Raw genomic sequence first — 20,466 nt, 5'->3', positions numbered from 1 at the left:
TTTCTTGTGTTATGTTATCAATATGCTCTATAAGTACTGAGCAAGCAAATTAACATGAACAAAATGTATGAGAATTTATGCATTATATGTATATTTGATATTTAAATAGTAATGGATTGAATTTATATAGAGCTTTTCTAGACGCTTAAAGCCGCTTTTACAGTGAAGGGGGGACCTCACAAACCACCAGAAGGCCTTTATGATTATATAACATTACATAATTTACATTATATATCAAAGCAATATACTGCTATTGTATAATATAGCTGTACGTGTCTCTAGAGGATGTGTGACTTTAGAGAGGTGATATAATCTCAAGATATATTATCGGGATTTTTCAATTATATTTTATTTGTAATTATTATATCTGATAAATTACTCCTTTGAGCATCACAATTCACCTCTGGTCTGTACACTCATTTGAGTGGGTATTTAATTCTGTGCTTTTGCAAACTTGAGGTTAGGATTACCCTTAATCACCTCGGCCTCTATACTGTCACAAATTACCTCTGCTATGTAGGCCCTGACAAGTGGGTCAATACAGGAAAATTAACATTAGAAACATATGAGATCATATGAAATGTTTCCTTACAGAATGGATAATGGGGCTTTCTGAGAAGTCATACGGTCGTCTGTCGACAAAGTGAAGGTTATGGGATGCTTCTGAATTTAGTCATTATATTGCAATTGGGCTTTCGGTAGTGTAGGGTATCATTATGGCAAATTAGCGATTCTGTGATCTCCATATAGGACAGGATATGGAAGCAGTGGATGGCTATTTCACAGGGTTATGTGTGTGAATTGATTCCACCCTCCCCAGCCAATATGTGTTTGGTTTTATCAATGTCTGCAAATGAAAAGGACGCATCCAAACTTCAATTGTCGTCATTGTTTTATTGACCCATTTACACTGCACATTAAGAGTCAGGTTTGATAACAGACCCACACAAAGAAGGCTGTAGCCAGAATTGTATTGATCACTTTGATTATTGGCAAGCGGTTGACCTTGGGGATCAGCAGCATCGAGAGACTCTATTGGCTGTTTTCTGAGCTGCGGTGTTGGCATGCCGACGCTAGTAAGTTGTCCAGAGCTGCGGTTTATTTATCCTCCTTGGTCTTCTCAGTTACTGCCTCGTCCTTCTTTTCCTTCTCCAGGGTTTCTTCCCCCTTTATCTCCGGCTGAGCCGCCTTCCCTTCCTCCTTCTCTGCTTTCAGATCAGGTTTTACTACCTCCGGTTGGTCAGTCTTCTTCCCATCAGCTTTCTCTTCTTCTTTGATCTCGTCTTCCTCTTTCCCGTCTACCTTCGCTCCACCTTCACCTCCGTCATCCGACACCTCTTTCTCCACACCCTGCCCTGCGGCCTCCGTGTCCTCTGTCTTCTCCTCTGCTGCCTCAGCTCCTTCTTCGGTGTCCTTTGTTGTTTCCTGCTTCTCCCCATCATCATCTCCACCTGAGACTGAAGAAGGAATGCAACGTTATTATCCTACAACACGATTCATATGCAGTCAACCCAAGAAATATAAGAACTTACTAACCTTCTACTCCCTTTTCCTCTGACTCAACTTTATCTTCTTTGTCTTCTTTTTCCTCCTCTCCTCCATCCTTCTTCTCTTCCTCCTCCTCCTCTTCCTCATCTCCTCCTTCCTCCTCTTTGACTTCCTCCTCCTCACCACCTTCCAGCTTCTCTTCCTCCTCTTCCTCCTTCTCCTCTTCTTCCTCCTTCTCCTCCTTCTCCTCCTTCTCCTCCTCCTCCTCCTCTGGTTGAGGAGTGGCCTCAGCCTTCTGAGAGCGGCTGGCGCAGACGACCTCCTGAGCGTTCATAAACGTGGATCCTACTCTTGAGGTGGTCAGGTAGGGGGCGCCAGAGCTGAGACTGGAGTACATGGTTCTGGAGAATGAGGGCGGGGCCACTGACCGAGCATGGCTGCTGTACATGCTGGAGGCTCCTCCCACCAGTCCCACATTGAAACGACACTCTTCCCCTTCCAGAAGCTTCCTGTAGAAGTAAGCATGAATAAGAAACAGTGTGAGAGTTGTAGGTCAACTGAAAATCAAGGATTCTGATTATGGAGAAAATGGGAGTTGTACGATGAATAAGCTGTTTTGCCAAGTCTTACTCTACAGCCTAATACAAAAACCAACAACAAACAAGCTTAACATCTCCAAAAGTTGACAACACGTGAGTCCCACCCAAACCTTACAATCGGATTAAATGATTGGTACTGTTACCAATATTTAGGAATGGTAATACTCTGGGTGTGATTCAGTTTCGAATGTCTAGTGTAGGAGATTGCTATGGTTGTTTGGACCTGTAAGCGGCGATCTCAATGTCCAGCGCCATCTTGACGTTGAGCAGGTCTTGGTACTCTCTGAGGTAGCGTGCCATTTCCTCCTTGGTGGCACCTAGTTCCCTCTCCTGCTCCTGGATCACGTCCTGCAGAGACATGACCCGGCACAGCGTTAGATTACCATGAGGTAGCCGAAACCGGCGGTAGACATAGTCGATGAAAAATTATACGATGAAAGGATCACAATCACGCAACATTTTGAGGGATAATGAGGTTGATGATACAGGTTTAGGGAGTGTATTTACATTGACATTTGAGGTATTTAGCAGACACTTTTACCCAAAGCGACTTACAATAAGTATATTTATCAGAAGAAAGAGGGACAACAATATATCGCTGTCGGTACAGTAAAGATGTTCATAGAAACAAGTGCCCAGCACTTGCAACTTTTAGGTTAACCTATTCAACGTATACAACAATGACAGCTAGGATAAGACACTACACAATACTAAGTACTATTTAGTACACTCTAGGTACTAAGTACACCTAGAGTGTAGCTAGCTAGGATATGATTATATCTTTATGGTTATTAGGGAAAGTTAAATCGGTGATTTAATGTAATATGGTCACGTGGAATCATGTATTCCTCTCCCAAAAAAGTTCTAAAACCGATAAATAAATACACAACGCCTGCAATACCACCCCTGACCTGCATGGCGGCGATCTCCGTGGCCTGGTTCTCCTCGGCGTCGCTCAGCTGCTTCTCCAGGGAGGCGTTGATGCCCCTGCAGGTGTCGATCTCCAGCAGGTGGGCCTGGAGCTGGCTGCGGATCTCCCCGACCTCGCCCTTGGAGTTCCGCACGGAATGGCTGTGCTGGGCCACGCTCTCGCTCAGCCAGCCCACCTTTCCCTGGAACCATTCCTCGGCCGAGCGCACGTTCTTGGCCGCCAGCCCCTCGTACTGGGCCCGGATGTCCCTCAGAGCCCCGGACAGGTCCAGGGCGGTGGTGGCGGAGGCCTCGTGCTCCAGCGCCGCGCGTGCCCCATGCTGGACGCGGGCCTGCAGTTCGGCCACCTCCCCCTCGTGGATCTTCCTGAGGAAGGCCAGCTCATCCAGCAGCGCCTCCACCCGCTTCTCCGCCTCGGCCCGGGCCAGAGCAGCCCGGTCCGCCCCCCCGCGGAGCTCCAGCAGCTGGGCCTCCGCGTCCTCACGGGCCAGCGCCACCTCCTGGTGGCGGGCCTGCAGCGCGCCCAGCGTCTGCTCCAGGTGCTCGCGCCGCCCCAGGGCGTCCTGCCGCTCGGCCTGGGCCTGGTCCACGGCGGCCCTAAGGGCGCGGGCCTCCTTCTCGTAGAGGGCCCCCAGGCGGGCCGGCTGGGTGTGGCGCCGCCTCAGCCGCTCCAGGTCGGCCTCCAGGGTGCGGTTCTGCTGCTCCAGCTCGTGCACGCGCTCCACGAAGCCGGCAAAGCGGTCGTTGAGGTCCTGCAGCTGGGCCCGCTCCCGAGTGCGGACCGCCCGGAACTCGGAGCTCACCGCGGCCGCCTGGCTCAGCTCCCGCTCCACGCCGGAGTTGGAGAGGGAGGAGGGGGAGGGGGAGGGGGACCGGAAGACCCGGCCACCGGGGGAAGAGGAGTACCGCAGCCGGGTGGAGGAGGAGAGAGGGGAGGCGTGGGAGGAGTAGACGGAGACGGGAGCGCGGCCCCTCTTGGCGGCCATCAGCTGGGGGGCGGGGGTCGTGACCTCTGCGTACCAGCGGCGGTACGAGGAGGAGGAGGAGGTGGCGGAGGAGGAGGTGGGGTGGTGGTGGTAGGGGTCGAATCCCATGGCGGAGGTCATGACTGCCCGGAGGAAAGAGGACGACTCTCCTCTTCTTCTACCCCGAGTGTGCGTGTGTGAGGTGTGTGTGTGTGCTCAGGTTGAAGCCCGGACTGATGTCGCTGCAGCATCGGTTCAGGCTTTTATTGCAGCCCAGGTTCCTCTGACGTAAGTGCTTTACCCCCCTCCCTAAAGCTCTGACAACGCAGGATCAATAGGTTTACACCTATTGAGAGAGAGACAGAGGGAGAAAGAGACAGAGAGAGAGAGAGAGAGAGAGAGAGAGAGAGAGAGAGAGAGAGAGAGAGAGAGAGAGAGAGAGAGAGAGAGAGAGAGAGAGAGAGAGAGAGAGAGAGAGAGAGGGCGAGAGAGGGAGAGGGAGAGAGAGGGAGAGAGAGAGAGAGCGAGAGGGAGGGCGGGGGGGTTAAAAATAGGAAATAGGATGAAAGATGTGCGATGTATTGAGGGCTACATAGAGAGAAGAGGGAGAGAGGCAGAGGGAGATAGAGAGAGAGAGGGAGAGACAGAGAGTGATAGATATTTGGAACATTTGGAGGCAGGACTGAACCTTCTCATATTAAATATTAGGCCTTTATGATTATATAACAATACATAATTGACATTATATATCAAAGCAATATATTGTATAATATATCTGTACTTGTCTCCAGAGGCTGTGTGACTTTAGAGAGGTAATAGGGGTTTTCCTTGGCTTGATGGCGCTTTTCACAGTAACAGCATGATTCACATGGGTCGGCTTAAGCGTGAACTTTCGAACTATGACAGTAGAATGTGAATATTCATTATTTAATGTGTAGATTACCAATTTACTTTCCTTTAAACTTTTGGGCTCTTAGTTTGCTTAAGTAAATGTTACATGCTTACCCACTTACTACACAACATAAGTATAATTTATCATTTTAATTTCCAATTTCAGGTTATCAGTTGTATTCTATAAGCTTATTAAGTTTACTTAAAGGGAATGGAACATATTCTACCCAATTTTTATAATATCTTGTATATATTGCATACCACAAAACAGCTTAAGAAGAAGAGACTTAGAGTTAAAATAAATAAATGCTAATATTGTAATAACATTCAAGTAACATACATAATCTAATGATTTCAAGTAACAACTCGACTGAGTATGTTCATCATATTACATATCGTCATTGTGTCTGTAAACCAATACAATGACACAGCAGTCCCCCTGCTGGTGGTGAAGAGACCTACACTATACACACATACACACACACACACACACGCACACACACACACACACACACACACACACACACACACACACACACACACACACACACACACACACACACACACATACATACACAGACCTTCCCTGATGAACGTTTGTTGAATATAGACGTAAGCTTGTTTGTTATCTTGTTCATAGCCAATATTGCAGTGGTTCTAATAATGCATGCTACAGTATGGAAACTGGACTCTCTGCAGTGTTTTTGCAGCAATATTGTCATACACAAAAGCTTATTATGCATTTTGTGCATATTGTGTGTGGTTAAGTATATGGAGAGGTGTGGGCAGGTGTATTTTTGTGTGCGGGATGGGGTGGTGTGTGTGGTTTTGTGTGTGTTTGTGTGTGTGTGGGGAGGGGTGTGTGTTTGTGAGTGTGTTTGTGTGTGTGTGTGTGTGTGTGTGTTTGTGTGGGGGGACTAATGAGGCAAGGAAGTGTGTGTTGACGCAGGATCGGCCCATGTTAGGGACTGTGTAATAACCGCCCTGGTTAGGGGCCGTATCACAACAGCCCAGGTTAGGGGCCATATCATAACAGCCCAGGTTAGGGGCCATATCATAACAGCCCAGGTTAGGTACCGTATCACAACAGCCCAGGTTAGGGCCCGTATCATAACAGCCCAGGTTAGGTACCGTATCACAACAGCCCAGGTTAGGGCCCGTATCATAACAGCCCAGGTTAGGTACCGTATCACAACAGCCCAGGTTAGGGCCCGTATCACAACAGCCCAGGTTAGGGCCCGTATCATAACAGCCCAGGTTAGGGGCCATATCATAACAGCCCAGGTTAGGGACCGTATCATAACAGCCCAGGTTAGGGACCGTATCATAACAGCCCGGGTTAGGGACTGTGTTATAACAGTCCAGGTTAGGGACTGTGTTATAACAGTCCAGGTTAGGGACTGTGTTATAACAGTCCAGGTTAGGGACTGTGTAATAACAGCCCAGGTTAGGGACCGTATCATAACAGCCCAGGTTAGGGGCCGTATCGTCACATTCATCCAGCGGCAGAAATCTTTAGTGGTAGCTGGGCTTGAGCTGAGTCATCTCGAAGTTGTGCTTACACACACAGACACACACACACACACACACACACACACACACACACACACACACACACACACACACACACACACACACAAACTTGTTCTGGTTCTCACTACCACAATAGCAATCTGGGTCAGCTTTCTGGGCCAAGCAAATATTTTGAAGCCGTAAAAAGTTCTAAAATAAGAATGTAAGAGAGTTGAAATGTTGCCTTCCGACTTCCAGAATATGTTCATGCAGGTGTTATTGTGACTTAAGGAAGAATTAAATAAAGAGATAAAAGTTGCAGGCTCCATTTTTTATAGATGAAGAGTGTCGTGTTTGAGGGATGTTCTTAACAGATACATTTTACAGAAGAGACGCTGATTCGCCGAAGTAGACAAAGCTTTCAGAAGTGGATTTAAATAAGTGTATTTCCATAGTGGCCAGTCTAGACAGTATTGATATGTAACCTTTAGGGATACCTTTTAAACTGGCAAAGTATTCGCTGTTAAAAATCATTACCCATTTAGAGATCCACAGGCCAATAACGTGATTGGTCTAAATAAATTAAGAAGCCAAATTTAAGCTAATCTGTGGTCAGATACAAAAATCGGTAGAGGTAGTTAGCAGCAGTAGAGAGCAGGAGTAGTAGCATTAGCAGTAGTACAGATTGTAGCTGCATAATTAGTGTTTGTACTATTTACTAGAGGTACTACAGGAATACAGGAACAAGTATAATGTTCATGTTGATAACTTCCGTACTCTATTGCACTTTATTGCACCGTTTACTGTAAACTAGAAATGTACTCCTCCTTTTTGTTACATCATTTTGGCACCCAACCTTTAGCTACCACCAAACCCACCCCCCCCCCCCCCCCCCCCCTCTTCTCTCTCTGCCACACGTACACACACCCAAGTCAGCCCCCACCAACACACACACACACACACACACACACACACACACACACTCCATATGTACATGTACACACAAACACACACACACACACACACACACACACGCTAAATGGTGGATGTTGTTGGGATGTACAGTATGATATGATGAACATATTCATTCTCATATGATGAATATGCATACAATGCAACAGCAGCTTCAGATCTGTACTCTTCTGTCCAGCAGCCCTCCGGTTAAAAGTCAAGTTGCTATTTTAGTTTCCATGTCTGACCTCTGGCCTTAGCATCCACGCTCCAGAGAGGAACCTGTTCTCATTGGCCATGGTTGCACGTCACTCAGAGCCAAGGGAGCCTTGTGACAGGTGGAAGGCCAGGGGAGGCCCCGGGCCACGTCCAAGCCGGCTATAAAAAGAGCTTGCGGCCTGCTAGAGGGTTGGAACTCTCCTGTGGGTCTGTCGTCTGCGCTTCAGCCGAAAGGTCAATCCCTGTCGTCTTCCCTTCTAAAAACACCCATACCAAAACAACAATGGCCGCTGTCCACCGCCTTGTGATCGTGCGTCACGGCGAGAGCCAATGGAACCAGGAGAACCGCTTCTGCGGCTGGTTCGACGCCGACCTCAGCGAGAAGGGCATGGAGGAGGCGCGGCGCGGCGCCCTGGCTATCCGCGACGCCGGCATGAAGTTCGACGTGTGCTACACGTCGGTGCTGAAGCGCGCCGTCAAGACCCTGTGGACCATCCTGGAGGGCACGGACCAGATGTGGCTGCCCGTGCACCGGACCTGGAGGCTGAACGAGCGCCACTACGGCGGGCTGACCGGGCTCAACAAGGCCGAGACGGCCGAGAAGCACGGAGAGGAGCAGGTGAAGGTGTGGCGCCGGTCCTTCGACACGCCCCCGCCCCCCATGGACGCGGAGCACGCCTACGGCAAGATCATCAGCGGGGTGAGGGGGATGGCCGTCGTGGGGATGTAGGGCGGAGGAGGTGTTTTGCATGTGTATTGGAGGTGTATGCTGTTTACTTTGAGTATATACTTTATGTAATGTATGTTTGCGCTGAATATACTCAATGTATATACTGTATATATGGTTCGCTGGCTGGAAAACAACATGAAGCTTGACCGAAATGGAAGTGGAATCGTATAACTAATGGATAATAGTACTGTATGCATGTAATAACCAAAGTAATAGTACATATTTTGACGTTTGCAGTTTGAAGTTTAAAATGTTTAAATTTAAAAAGTTAAAAGATACTTTCAAAAGGCCAGACAAGGGAGATATCTATCAAGGTTCTAAAGTCACAGTAAAAGATTTAATGGAGGAAAATGAAGTGACAAATGAGCAATGAGGACCGGATGCTAATAACAATAAGACACAATAGGACACTCCGAAAAAGTCAGCAGTTGACACTTTCTCCCGCTAAGAGTCCCACCTTGTGACGCGGGGATGTGTGTGCTCCGTGCCGACCCCAGTCCAGGCGCTACAAGGGGCTGAAGCCAGGCGAGCTGCCCACCTGTGAGTCCCTGAAGGACACCATCGCCCGCGCCCTGCCCTACTGGAACGACGTCATCGCTCCCGAGATCAAGGCCGGCAAGAACGTGATTATCGCTGCCCACGGCAACAGTCTCCGTGGCATCGTCAAGCACTTAGAGGGTGAGTTGGACGAAGTGGTCGAAATGAACGTTTTTAAAAACACACCCACACAAAAACACACACACACACACACACACACATACGCACACACATTCTCAAATATTAGTTGTGTCTGTCTTGGATTCTCTGTGTCATATTCAGTAAGTTAGTTGGGGGGAGTATTGTGGGATATGAGTTGTGTCTCTCACGAGGAGGGTTTCTAGGTGCATGTGATGATGTGCAAATGGAGAAGTTTAGGTGTCACGTTTTAACTGACCTCCGACCTTATCATTGACCTTTGACCTCTCTGGCTTTTCAGCTCTAATTGAAACCAAGACATGGGGTTGACATTTTATTTATCTTGTGTATGTGGATAAACATAGTATTTCAATGACATCCTATACACCAAACACATGGACATGCATGCATACACACAGGCACACAGTACACATTCCCAGATTACAGGGTCTAAAAATACCCCGGTGTCTCTTTCTCTCGCTCCCCCGGAGCTCGGACATGGGTAAAGGCCAGACGCGTGGTTTAGCGTTACAAGCGCGACCTTTCTGTGGTGAAGGTTGGCCATTTTCTAGCGGCAGTGGTGGCTGGATAAGGGAGTGGAAATAAAGAAATTAGAAACAAAAGACAATTATTTTGATTTAAACTTAGATTTAACAAAGCAATCTAGATGTATCTTTGCTCTACTGACTCAGGAGCACAGAGCAGCCAAGCAGAGGGGACAGTGTGAGATAAATGTATTCCAACATCCCATATTCAGGTTGCCGAGCCACTCTAAACCACAATGTAGTGAGGCTATATATTATAAAGTTTGCTACATGGTCCAGGGACGCTAGTTAAGAAACTCTTTTTCACAGCAACTTGAAAATAATGGTGTTTTGGGTTATTTCCCTGCATGACAGCACCATTTTTCACAGGGACTTTACAACTGCACTTTTTCATTCCTGCCATCAATTCTGCAAAACACATTCTCACGAGCATTTCAGTCACTTATAGCTCACAAATGGCTTTGGTATTTTGGCATTAAAATGCATAAAAAATGTTTTACATCTCAACTACAGCATCTTTAAGTTACCAATCATTTGGAAGTGGTGAATCACGTTTTCCGATTTTCCTGTCTCCATGGAGACCCCACGGAGACCCCACTTGTCTTAACCAACGGATCGTTCAGTGACCAAACCGAACCCACATTATTGCCAATCACCTCGTCTGCAAAGAACTTCTTCGGTCTCAAAAATAAAACCACTATATATTGCCCCCTTAACCAAGCCCCCACCGACTCTCCTGACCGACGCGTTCGTCTTGTTTACGTCTCTCCAGGCATGTCCGACGCCGCCATCATGGAGCTGAACCTGCCCACGGGGATCCCCATCGTGTACGAGCTCGACGCCGACCTGAAGCCCGTCAAGCCCATGGCCTTCCTGGGTGACGAGGAGACGGTGAAGAAAGCCATGGAGGCAGTCGCCGCCCAGGGCAAAGCCAAGAAGTAACTGCAAGAAGCCCTGCCGTTTGACCAACATGGAGGAACACCAAACAACCTTTTTTTTATTCCAAAAAGCACCTTCACTTCATTGTGTCGTTTTTTTCGAAACTCTTCATCTCATCTGCCTGTGTATCGTCCGCTGTGGACACTGCTGTCCATTCCATCTGGACATGAATGCAGTTCTGCCAGTGGGAGCTGTGTTTAAAGCTATTACAGAGCCTTCTGGTTGGACAGACTGAGGACAGGCAGAGTGACCTTGACCTGTCCTTGGTCCAACTGCGTTTCACGACAAAAAAAAACTCCATGACACCAATCGATTTGGAATGCAGCCCAGACACACAGAAAATGCCACATTTGTCAAATCCAATAAAGTGAACTTTTTTGTGCTTGTCGTCCCGGTATTTCCTTTCGTTAATATATTTTATATGTAGTTATGTATTCCCCTGGTCTTTGATTACATTGTCATTATTATAATTATAAATTTCTCCCTGTTCTCTGTTCCTCTTATTTGTAATTCAGGAGTTTCAGCACAGTGTAGAGTGCTGTGTAATGTTATCTAGAGGAGACAGAGAGTGGTAGAGGGAGGGAGGGAGGGGTGGAGAGTGGGCGAGAGAGGTAGAGGGAGAAAGAGAGGGAAATAAGTCAATGGGTTCTTCCTGGCTGTGGTCCAGTGTTGCGGGAGAAGCAGCATGACTGTCTAACTTTCCTCCATTACAGACAGGACAGAGACCTCAGGGCACTGGCGTGGGGGGGCAAATGCATTATTTGTGTGTGTGTGTGTGTGTGTGTGTGTGTGTTTGTGTGCGTGTGGCCACCTGCTTGTGTGTGCAAATGTATGTGTTTCCGTGCATGTGGGGACCAACTACGGTGTTTGTTTGTGTTTGTGCGTGTATGCCTGCGTAGGCACCCACTAAGGTGTGTTTGTGGGCATAGACTAAGGTGTGTACGTGTGCTCGTGTGTGTGCGTGCATGTGGGCACCAACTAAGGTGTGTTGGTGTGTGCGTGTGCATGTGCGTGCGTGTGCATGCGTGTGTGCATGTAAGAGAGCTAGAGAGGTAGCAAGACAGAATAGGGCATCACACTTAAAATCAATGCTGATTCACGCAGCCATAGCAGAAGATAAAACAGCCCTTTGTCCTTGTCCTGGGGACATAAGTTGTAAATGTGTCATAAAATGCCGTCCAAAGCGGCTAATTCATTGATATTAACTTGGGCTTCGCAAACAGAACAATCAGCCTTCTGGGAACAGCAGACACAGTGACGAGAGGGTGGTCAGATAACCTGATCCCTTTATTGGCCCGCAGGCACTTTGGTCAACCAGCTCAGCATATTGAAAGAATGGTTTCTCTTGCTCCACAAAGGGTTCTTCATTTCAGACCAAAAGGTCCACAGCTAATGATTTTATGAAACTATACAATACAAAATATACATTCATTTAGAAAACAAAAGGCACGGGACATTGATAGAATAACAATGACATTACAAATATTTGGTCACGAAGGTCTCTACATTAGATATAAATTAAATAAATACTAATAAATAGTCGATTCAAAGTTAAAAAAGATTGTGATTACATAAAATAGGCAATATTAAATGAATACATTAATGTAAGACATTTAACCCAGCCATCTTAACTCTTAACACTTTTTCAGAAGGTCTAATCAGAAGCCACATCTGCAGTGCCATCTTCTGGTGTATAATGCTTGTGCACTTGATCCTTCATTTGAGTGTCCACCTGCACAAATAAATGGGGTGGAAGCTTTGTGTTAGATAAAGACTTAAAGCTGCAGTAGGCAAGAAGACCAGATTTGAAAATAAATCTTCCAATCTTCCAAAAGAATAATAATTATGAACGCCTCTCTGCTCCATTCCTCCCTACGTTTCTCCACCATGGAGAAGTGTTGAATTCACACGACTGTGATTGAAAGGCGATATGGATTCCCCCAACCAATCAGGGATGAGTTACCCAGATTTTTTCAGAAATGAGCGGCCTAAAATCTAAATTGCCTCATACAGAGCCAAGTATGCAGTCAACCAGAACAGCTACTCCCAGCATTTTTCAATGGATACTATGGCATTTGACAAAATAAACTAAAGTCATATCTCTTAAATCGTATTTAGAGCATCTTAAAGGTGGACATATTGGTTTGGTTCAGTGACCAATATATTAAGTGACATTTACTTACCATGTCTGGGTTGGACGGAGGTTAGGTCTTGGGTAGACCCAAGGCTAAACCGACAATTAGCGCTATCAACGCCAGCAATGTTGCAACAACTGCAGCAATAATGATATACTTCTGCAAAATAAACACATAATCAACGGTTAGGGTTTTACAATTGAGAGTCATCGCCAATGTCATGTCTAGCTCAACTGGCGGAGAACAGAGGAGCTTTAGAGCTATTGGGGGAGTCTTCCACCAATGCTATGAATGTATACAGTCATGGATCTGTTTAATGCTTAGGACAAAAGCACCTAATAGTATGCTATCAATGTAAAGTAATGGGACGGTCAAAAATAAGTAGTTCCTGATTTCTCATTTCCTAGGAGGCCACAAAAAAGGTTGGTTAAAGATGCATTTAAAGACACTTCTCTATCTTCTAGTCTTGAAGAAATGCCTAACACCACTGTTATCTGCACTGTTTATGTTATTCAGCTATTGTCTTAGGTGACGGTCAGTGACTTTAAAACTTGTGATCACTGTTCATAATCACATTATAAAATCAACCATAACTCTTGCAACTTAAACAATTGTGTAAATTCTATTTTTTTTTCTTATTTTGACAGGTCGCTTGGGAAGGTCAAACCCACTAACTATACAAACCATTTACAACATCACTGGGTTATACACCAATCACTCCAGTTATCTCCAACCAAATCCTGAAAGCCATCCATCCAAATGAATGCCCCTTTTCAAAGCCCAGCTCTTACTCTCCACAGTTTTCAACATGAAACTTGGTTGACTGATGTTTAAGTATAGTTAACGTCAGTTAACTATTCTCATTCCATCAACAGACAGAACAAAAACGCTGGATTGTCAAGCAGGAAGCAAACATTCTAAATCAATACATAATGGTTTTATTTAACACACTTTTTTCACATTAGTTAGAGCAACAACAAAAAAATCAGAAGTAAAATGAAGCTTCATAGCATAGCAAACCATGGATACAGCGAAGATAAAGAAATTACATATATAAAGAAAATAGTTTGTCACAGCAATAATAAAGAATTTCCAGCGCTGTCAACATTTCCTTTACTGAAATAGTTTGACCAGGGGGTCAAACTATTCCCATACAGAGTGTATGGGAGTCACTGATAAAGGGTTTTAACTGACAGCACCCACACAGCTCTGGTCCCAAGGCCTCAGGCTATTACCCTGCACGCCTTCTTCTTGTACAGCACTGCCTTCTTGGTTTCTCCTTTGGCAACGAAAATGTACTCTGCAGCGCTGCTCACGTTCTTCTCTATGTTATTCGTCAGGTTACCCTGGAGAAGAAGACAGGGTTCCTGTTTACATACTTCACAGGGAAATTGGATTGTCAAAAACAGTTAAAAAAAACACATGGCTCAATTCCATTGCATTTGCCCAAATCTTTAAACAAATTAAGCAAATCAAACAATTGAGTGCAAATAGATAGATTATAAGCAGCACTACCAAACATTCTCACTTTAAATTATCATGCCAGCTGTAAACAGTTACACTTATTAATGTGCTCACTAATTAAGCCAAGATAGTTCATCAGCCCACTTTGTGTCAATAAGCTTGGCAAGAGTTGGATTCCTGGCCCACTGCCTCGTTCAGCCCACTTTTGACAGACAAGCCTCAGATCAAATCAACAGTGGAAGTAGGACAGCACAGCTTCTGAACCAGAAATCGGAAGCCAATCATATGCGTCTTTAGTCCTCATGAGCTGCAGCTCCTGCCAGGAAAGTCCCAGAACTAGGATTCCCATTGGATCAGGGAGGTGTGGTGGTGGATGAGCACATGTTGGGGTCAGAGTGCAACACCTAGAGGTCCTCATTCAAACCACTAGTCTTGTAGCTGCGATGCCTGCATGACGAAGTAGCAAATGGCGTTATTTAAATGTTATTTCTACACATGGTACCTGGGTGTCTACCAGCACGGCGACGTCGGTGAACATCTCGTTCAGCTCTCTGATGCTCGACTCCAGGTCCATGATGTCATGGTGCCGGGACTCGATCTCGTTTAGGGCGTGACGCGTCGTTTGGGAGTCCTGGGCCACCTGCGTGGAAAAATTATCGGGTCGCAAATGTGTTGATTTATAATGGAAAGCATTAATGAAAGCACTTAACTAGTCAGTAAGTGTCATCAGTCACCTGGAACAAATCCACTATACTCATCCATGCACAACACATGTTGGACAATAAGGGTCAGAATGGCCTTTAACTAGCCAGCATTTGTTACCTCACTGGAATGATGCTAGAGTTCACTATTACAGCCTAATATTGAATGTTTTATCAAAGTGGTCATATATTCTTGGGACTGTGAATGAACATGTTAGTGGACATCTTTTGGGTTAGTATTACACTTATAATTTTAAGAGTTCGTTAAATTATATTGTTAAATGTATTTGTGATATGTACAGGCAGATCATATCTTTACCCACATCAAATGTGAAGATTGAGGGATTGTCAGACTGCAAGATGGTCTCCAACTCTTCATTTGAAGTCACCTTTCCAGCTGAACAGGAAACAGGAAGTTAGGTCTCTTCCCAGTACAAAGTGGTCAACATCAACAGTGTGGGTTGTAAACGTTTGGTTCATGACTAGCCCAGTGTAAGCAACTCATTTACATTTTACATTTAGCAGACACTTTTATCCAATGTGACAGACAAAAAGTGCCTGTACTGTCGGTACAGTAAGGATGGGGTCAAGGGTCAAGCCCAGGTTAACCATTTCCCTGTACGCAACAAAGATATCTATAATAACACAATGCTAGGTACTATTAGGTGCCAGGACCTACTACATAAAATAAGTGTGTAAGAAGGCTGTTTTTAGGAGAGCAAGAGAGGACCCCTCATCATTAGTAACTAATGCAATAATAACCAATGCAATCAACGCTGGTCACTCTGACAAGCGTTGAAGGTGAAGAAAGGTTGTGAAAGCTTAATCCCTACTGCACAGCACCTTATTCACACCACATCTCTCCACCATTCTATTGTTTATTTAGTTTGTAGTATCATTCCTGTCTGTTGGTGCTTCTGCCTTTAATGGTTTGCAGATGAAAAGACAAACCAAAAAAACGTTAAAAAAGGCAGCGCTCATACTTGATACAGAGCATTCCTTTGTTTAATTCATAGCGTGCATTAGACTGTTCTTCTGATACCAAGAGCAAAGTGCATTTTTTTAACAGACATTATATCTAGGATTGGCCTACAACACAAACCCGTGGCGCGGCCCCTTTAACAACACTGTGTAGCAGTGCGGTGGCGGTTATTCCCTTTGTATCCGAGGAACCGCTGCCGTAGCAACACACCAGCACGGGTGTCTTGTTACAACAGCTCATGTTATCTTCAGAGGTGGAGACTAGGGACACAACCCCCAGCCCTCAGAGCAAATACTACTCCCGCCAGGTTAATGAAAGGATTCAGATGTGTCAACATGGGACACGGCAGATGGTCATAGTGTGTGTGTGTCATAGAGTGTGAGAGAGAGTGTGTGTGTGTGTGTGTGTGTGTGTGTGTGTGTGTGTGTGTGTGTGTGTGTGTGTGTGTGTGTGTGTGTGTGTGTGTGTGTGTGTGTGTGTGTGTGTGTGTGTGTGTGTTTTAACTCACTGATCTCCAGTTGTCTGAGGATTCGGTTCTTGGACTCATCCCTGAAGGCCACCTGTATCTTGCTGTAAGCCGTCATGGCCTCCACAAACTGCCGGGTCAGATCCGAGTGCTACGGACAATATTCAATAGGTTTAAAAGGTCTTGGAATTTCCTTGAAGAGTAGTTTAATAAAAAATTATAAATTAGGCCTTTATGCAACTAAGTAGCAAATGATTCATAGATTTCGGCCATTTAGCGAGTGAAAACGAAAAAAAGATAATGTTTTATCGCTATAGCTTTATGTCCTGTTTTACTTACAATACTATAGAATAAAGATTAACTCTGACTGCCACATTATGCCATTTTCAAACCTTAATGCTGATATCTGAATGTGTATTAACGTATATAGTTAACTTTTTTTTACTAAATGACACAATGCAATGATGCAATCAAATGAAGGACCTGATTTTTCTGTATGCGTTGATCCACTGAGGCATTGTTTTCATTCTCATCAAGAGACAAGCCTTGTTTGATCGCTGTGGGCAGACGCACGTACACACACATAAACAAGTGCACACACATACACACACATAAAGTAGGGTGAGCCATGATTTGCCAGTTCTGCCAGTTTTCCCCGTTTCCTGTTTGACAGTTTGTACTGCTACTCATTTAAATGTCAAATACACACACAGAATAATTTAGGCTTAAGCTAAAGTTCCTTCCATAGAGCAGCCATTTAATGCAGCACTTTTCCAATTCAAAACAATGTGTACAATGTGGTTTTGGATAATGCCGTTTAAAAACAGGAGCAATCCTTACCTTTGAGTTCTGCCTGCACCAGGGTGGAGTCTCTCTTGATATCCTTGTTCAGCTCCTCCAGTTCATGCTTCTTCCCTGAGGAGGGTACGCAAATTAAACCAGTCAAGTCAATGTCATTAAAGCAGGACAACCGGACGATGGAAGAATCTGAATCGAGTCACAACTTCCAACAATCTATTTATTTGGTTTCCTTTTGTTTGATGCATGCCTTTCCGTGTGTATACATTATTGCAATTAGTTCATATACATTGCTCAAATATAAAATCTGCATAGTCGTACACACTTACACACCGCTTCTTTTATACCATTTGCCACACTGCCTTTCAAAGCGCAAAGGAGAAGATCCGGAAATTAACACTCTTGTATACTAAATCACAATCAAATCCAACCGTGAGATACTGAAATATTAAAACCCCTACTTTGCATCTTACGTATTCTACTACTTTGATGTTTGCTTCCATCTCAGTCTCTCTCGTAAGTCGCTTTGGATGAAATCTCCCACTTATAACTACATTTAATGTAAAGTGTTCATTAACCTGGTGTTTACACAACATGATCCAAAGAGGAAGCAAAAGTGGCACCGATACATCTGCAAGGCTAATAATCTTCAACATCATCCACTGCATGGAGCAAACCCTGGAGTAATTCCTGAGGCTGGTGACTCAAAACCAGTAGATGTTTGGGTCCAAAACTAATCACACTGGGGTTGCGAGGGGATATGAACCATTATGTTCTTCATTATATATTCTTATAATGGAAAACTTTTGCCACCGGCTATTTTCTTCTTAATTACTGCATATCATGTTTGCAATGTGCTTTCACACTAAAATACTCATGCAGAAAAATATTTCCTGCTAGATAAAAGTAAAGAAAGTGTACTCTATTTGACTTGCGTCTGTTTAAAATAATGTACAGTATTAGAAACTGAAGACTATATTAATTTGTCGACGTTACACAGCCTTTGTTATTATATGAGAAATAACCCCTCCAAAAACACCATGTGTAGACCTACAATTAGGCTAAGCTAGACAGAGCTACACCCCCACTTATTAGAAGGCCTTCACGGTCAACTATAACAACATACACCTCTCATTCACTTGGCACCATGTTAGTAAGAAGTGTATTGAAGAAATTCAACCAGGTTGCCCTTAGAATGTCACCATAACAAAATAGGAAACAGGCGTTACTCTGCCCCTTGCAGTTTCCCACCAGAAGTTAAGTTACGATATCAATAGTAGTACTAGTGGATCCAAGAGTACAGAGTTACCTTGGTGACGAACTAGGACACACTACTCACTCTGCTCGGAGATCGGAGCGGACAGAATCTCATTGTGTTTCCTCCTCACTTCCTCTACATGAGAAGTGATCTTCAATATCCGAGACTGTACCTCTTTCACCTGCTCCAGACGAGAGAGAGACACACACACACACACACACACACACACACACACACACACACAGTGTTTTGAGTGTAAATAACCCTTTTCCTTTTTCATGTAAGCCTAGTAAAACATTACATGTCAGCAATTATGTACGCCTATCAAGAAGGTAACCACTTACCTTCTTGAAAAAATCGTCCATGTGTGAACTATTCACTCGTTGGATGGACCCCTTGTCCACGTTTTTGCTGACCTGTAAAAAATGAAAGAAAAAGTTAAATGCCAAACATATAGCAAAATCTTAACGTTTTGGACAGCGAGAGTGAACGAGATGAGCAACGGAAAACAGGCGTGTCAAGCGATAAATGAGGAAGACGGTGCAGCGAACATAGTCCAGCAACGGTATATCTACCTACTATCTACCTGCACAACAGGTGTGTTCCCCAACACTCACCTGGGCCAACTCTGCCAAACGATCCCTCATCGCGCGGACATGTGTCTTGAACATGTAGTATGTTTAGATTATTATTTGACGATATAGACTGCCAACAACCGTCATCAGAAACAGCCCTTTGTCACGGCGTCTACCGCTGCACTGGCTGGCTGCTGTATAATCAAGTACGCGTGCACGGTGCGCGCCCCCGTGAAATGGGCTACCCGAGGAGGGACACGCCTAGACCCCTCGTCGGTTATGCAGCTGAACAATAAAATAAGTGATATGTGTGTAATTGTATTATGTGTACAACTTTTTTCTCTGAATTAATGTCCTTATGCTTATTTCTAAAGTCCTAACTTATTGGTCAGCTTCGAGTTCCAGTCTTTCTTGTGTGAGTCAGCTCGAGCACATTATTATAAATGTTCACAATTTGGTGAAATATTTATCTCCTCCTAAATATTAAAAAAATATTAAACTTGAATTGCACTTCGAGTCAATAAAACAGAATAACATAATATACCCATTCAATCAGTTTCAGAGTGAACGTTGTCACAGAGGCAGTATTTCGTATTTGTACCACTAGATGGCGACGATGCTACACATACCCGATGGTCCAGACTGACTAACTACTCTCTAACTTTTCCTACACACCACACACGCTAAACGAATAATGTATAATGTGAGCGAGGAAAGTGTCAAAAGTATGTATTACATTTTATGTGTTGAATATCTCTATAATCGTACTGAAACAGAACTGCCTTGCGATAGAGAATCCAAGGTTATGAGAGCCGAACCAACAAGCATGTCAACGGAAGTAATAGGGAAAATCTTTGGTTGATGGGAAATAATGGTTTGACTTCAGAGCTCCTTTTGGACAGAAGGCTTTATTATTCACCGGGACCAGGAGGAGCTGCTACTCTGAAAACATGAGGCAGAACTAGCACCTGGACTGTTGTTTTTTCCTCTCCAAACCATAGTCATTTCATTATGGCCGCCTTTAGGCTAATTAGCTTAAGCTAATCTCACAGGCTTTACGTGTTGTCAGTCTCCATGCGCTAAACAAAACACTATTCAGACTTGTTGGGAAACATTCAAAAGCCTAGCCAGTCACTGCAGTTTTGTAGCTCGAAAAGCAACACAGTAGCATGAATCACACAAGAAATAAAACATCCATGATTATTTAAACGGTTCTTGGGTGTGTTGGGATTCCTAAAATAAGTTTGATATCAAAACAGGTATACTGTAAGACGAATTAAGCTAAATGGGGCACACAATTCTAGAGGACTATTTATTTTATAATATAAAGCTAAATCAGCCTATAGGAAAAAAATAAGTCTATTGTGTGTTTTTTTGTGTGTAAGTTACTTTTCTTTTTTTTTACTTAAGAACCGGAGGTGGGGGACAGTAAGGTAAACTTTCTGTTACATTTCACATTTACAAATCAGTTTAAGTAATTTCAAGTTTTCCTTTCTCGGTTCTTATCATTCTCAATAACGTTACACCTCCCACTTATAGACCTAGGGGAACTAAGTAAGCACACAATATAAATATGCAATCTATATTTATATCGAACATTGCCGCGATTGATGCTGAAGGCACCTTCATAATTACATTAACCA

General features: G+C 44.4%; 3 protein-coding genes across 3 annotated transcripts; 1 reads left to right on the top strand and 2 right to left on the bottom strand.

The window, feature by feature from the left end:
• Nucleotides 1-874: 874 nt before the first annotated feature.
• LOC115542735 (neurofilament light polypeptide) lies at nt 875-4,274 on the bottom strand. The gene is made up of 4 exons (XM_030355134.1): nt 2,999-4,274; nt 2,311-2,435; nt 1,537-1,997; nt 875-1,457 (listed from the first exon to the last, which is right to left on the bottom strand). Exons 1-4 carry the CDS (start codon nt 4,121-4,123, stop codon nt 1,099-1,101), a joined length of 2,070 nt encoding a protein of 689 aa, XP_030210994.1. The 5' UTR covers nt 4,124-4,274; the 3' UTR covers nt 875-1,098.
• A 3,466-nt stretch (nt 4,275-7,740) lies between these two features.
• Nucleotides 7,741-10,831, top strand: pgam2 (phosphoglycerate mutase 2 (muscle)). The gene is made up of 3 exons (XM_030355160.1): nt 7,741-8,255; nt 8,783-8,963; nt 10,278-10,831. The coding sequence occupies exons 1-3, from the start codon at nt 7,839-7,841 to the stop codon at nt 10,445-10,447; spliced, it is 768 nt and encodes a 255-aa protein (XP_030211020.1). The 5' UTR covers nt 7,741-7,838; the 3' UTR covers nt 10,448-10,831.
• A 997-nt stretch (nt 10,832-11,828) lies between these two features.
• LOC115542749 (syntaxin-2) lies at nt 11,829-19,043 on the bottom strand. The gene is made up of 11 exons (XM_030355152.1): nt 18,866-19,043; nt 18,593-18,664; nt 18,330-18,429; nt 17,033-17,107; nt 16,676-16,749; nt 16,235-16,343; nt 15,068-15,141; nt 14,546-14,683; nt 13,815-13,925; nt 12,628-12,738; nt 11,829-12,176 (listed from the first exon to the last, which is right to left on the bottom strand). Exons 1-10 carry the CDS (start codon nt 18,917-18,919, stop codon nt 12,649-12,651), a joined length of 897 nt encoding a protein of 298 aa, XP_030211012.1. The 5' UTR covers nt 18,920-19,043; the 3' UTR covers nt 11,829-12,176; nt 12,628-12,648.
• Nucleotides 19,044-20,466: the final 1,423 nt, after the last annotated feature.

Source organism: Gadus morhua, chromosome 4, assembly GCF_902167405.1.
Source record: "Gadus morhua chromosome 4, gadMor3.0, whole genome shotgun sequence".
NCBI classification, from domain to species: Eukaryota; Metazoa; Chordata; class Actinopteri; order Gadiformes; family Gadidae; genus Gadus; species Gadus morhua.
This window is presented reverse-complemented; position numbering and strand designations above follow the sequence as displayed.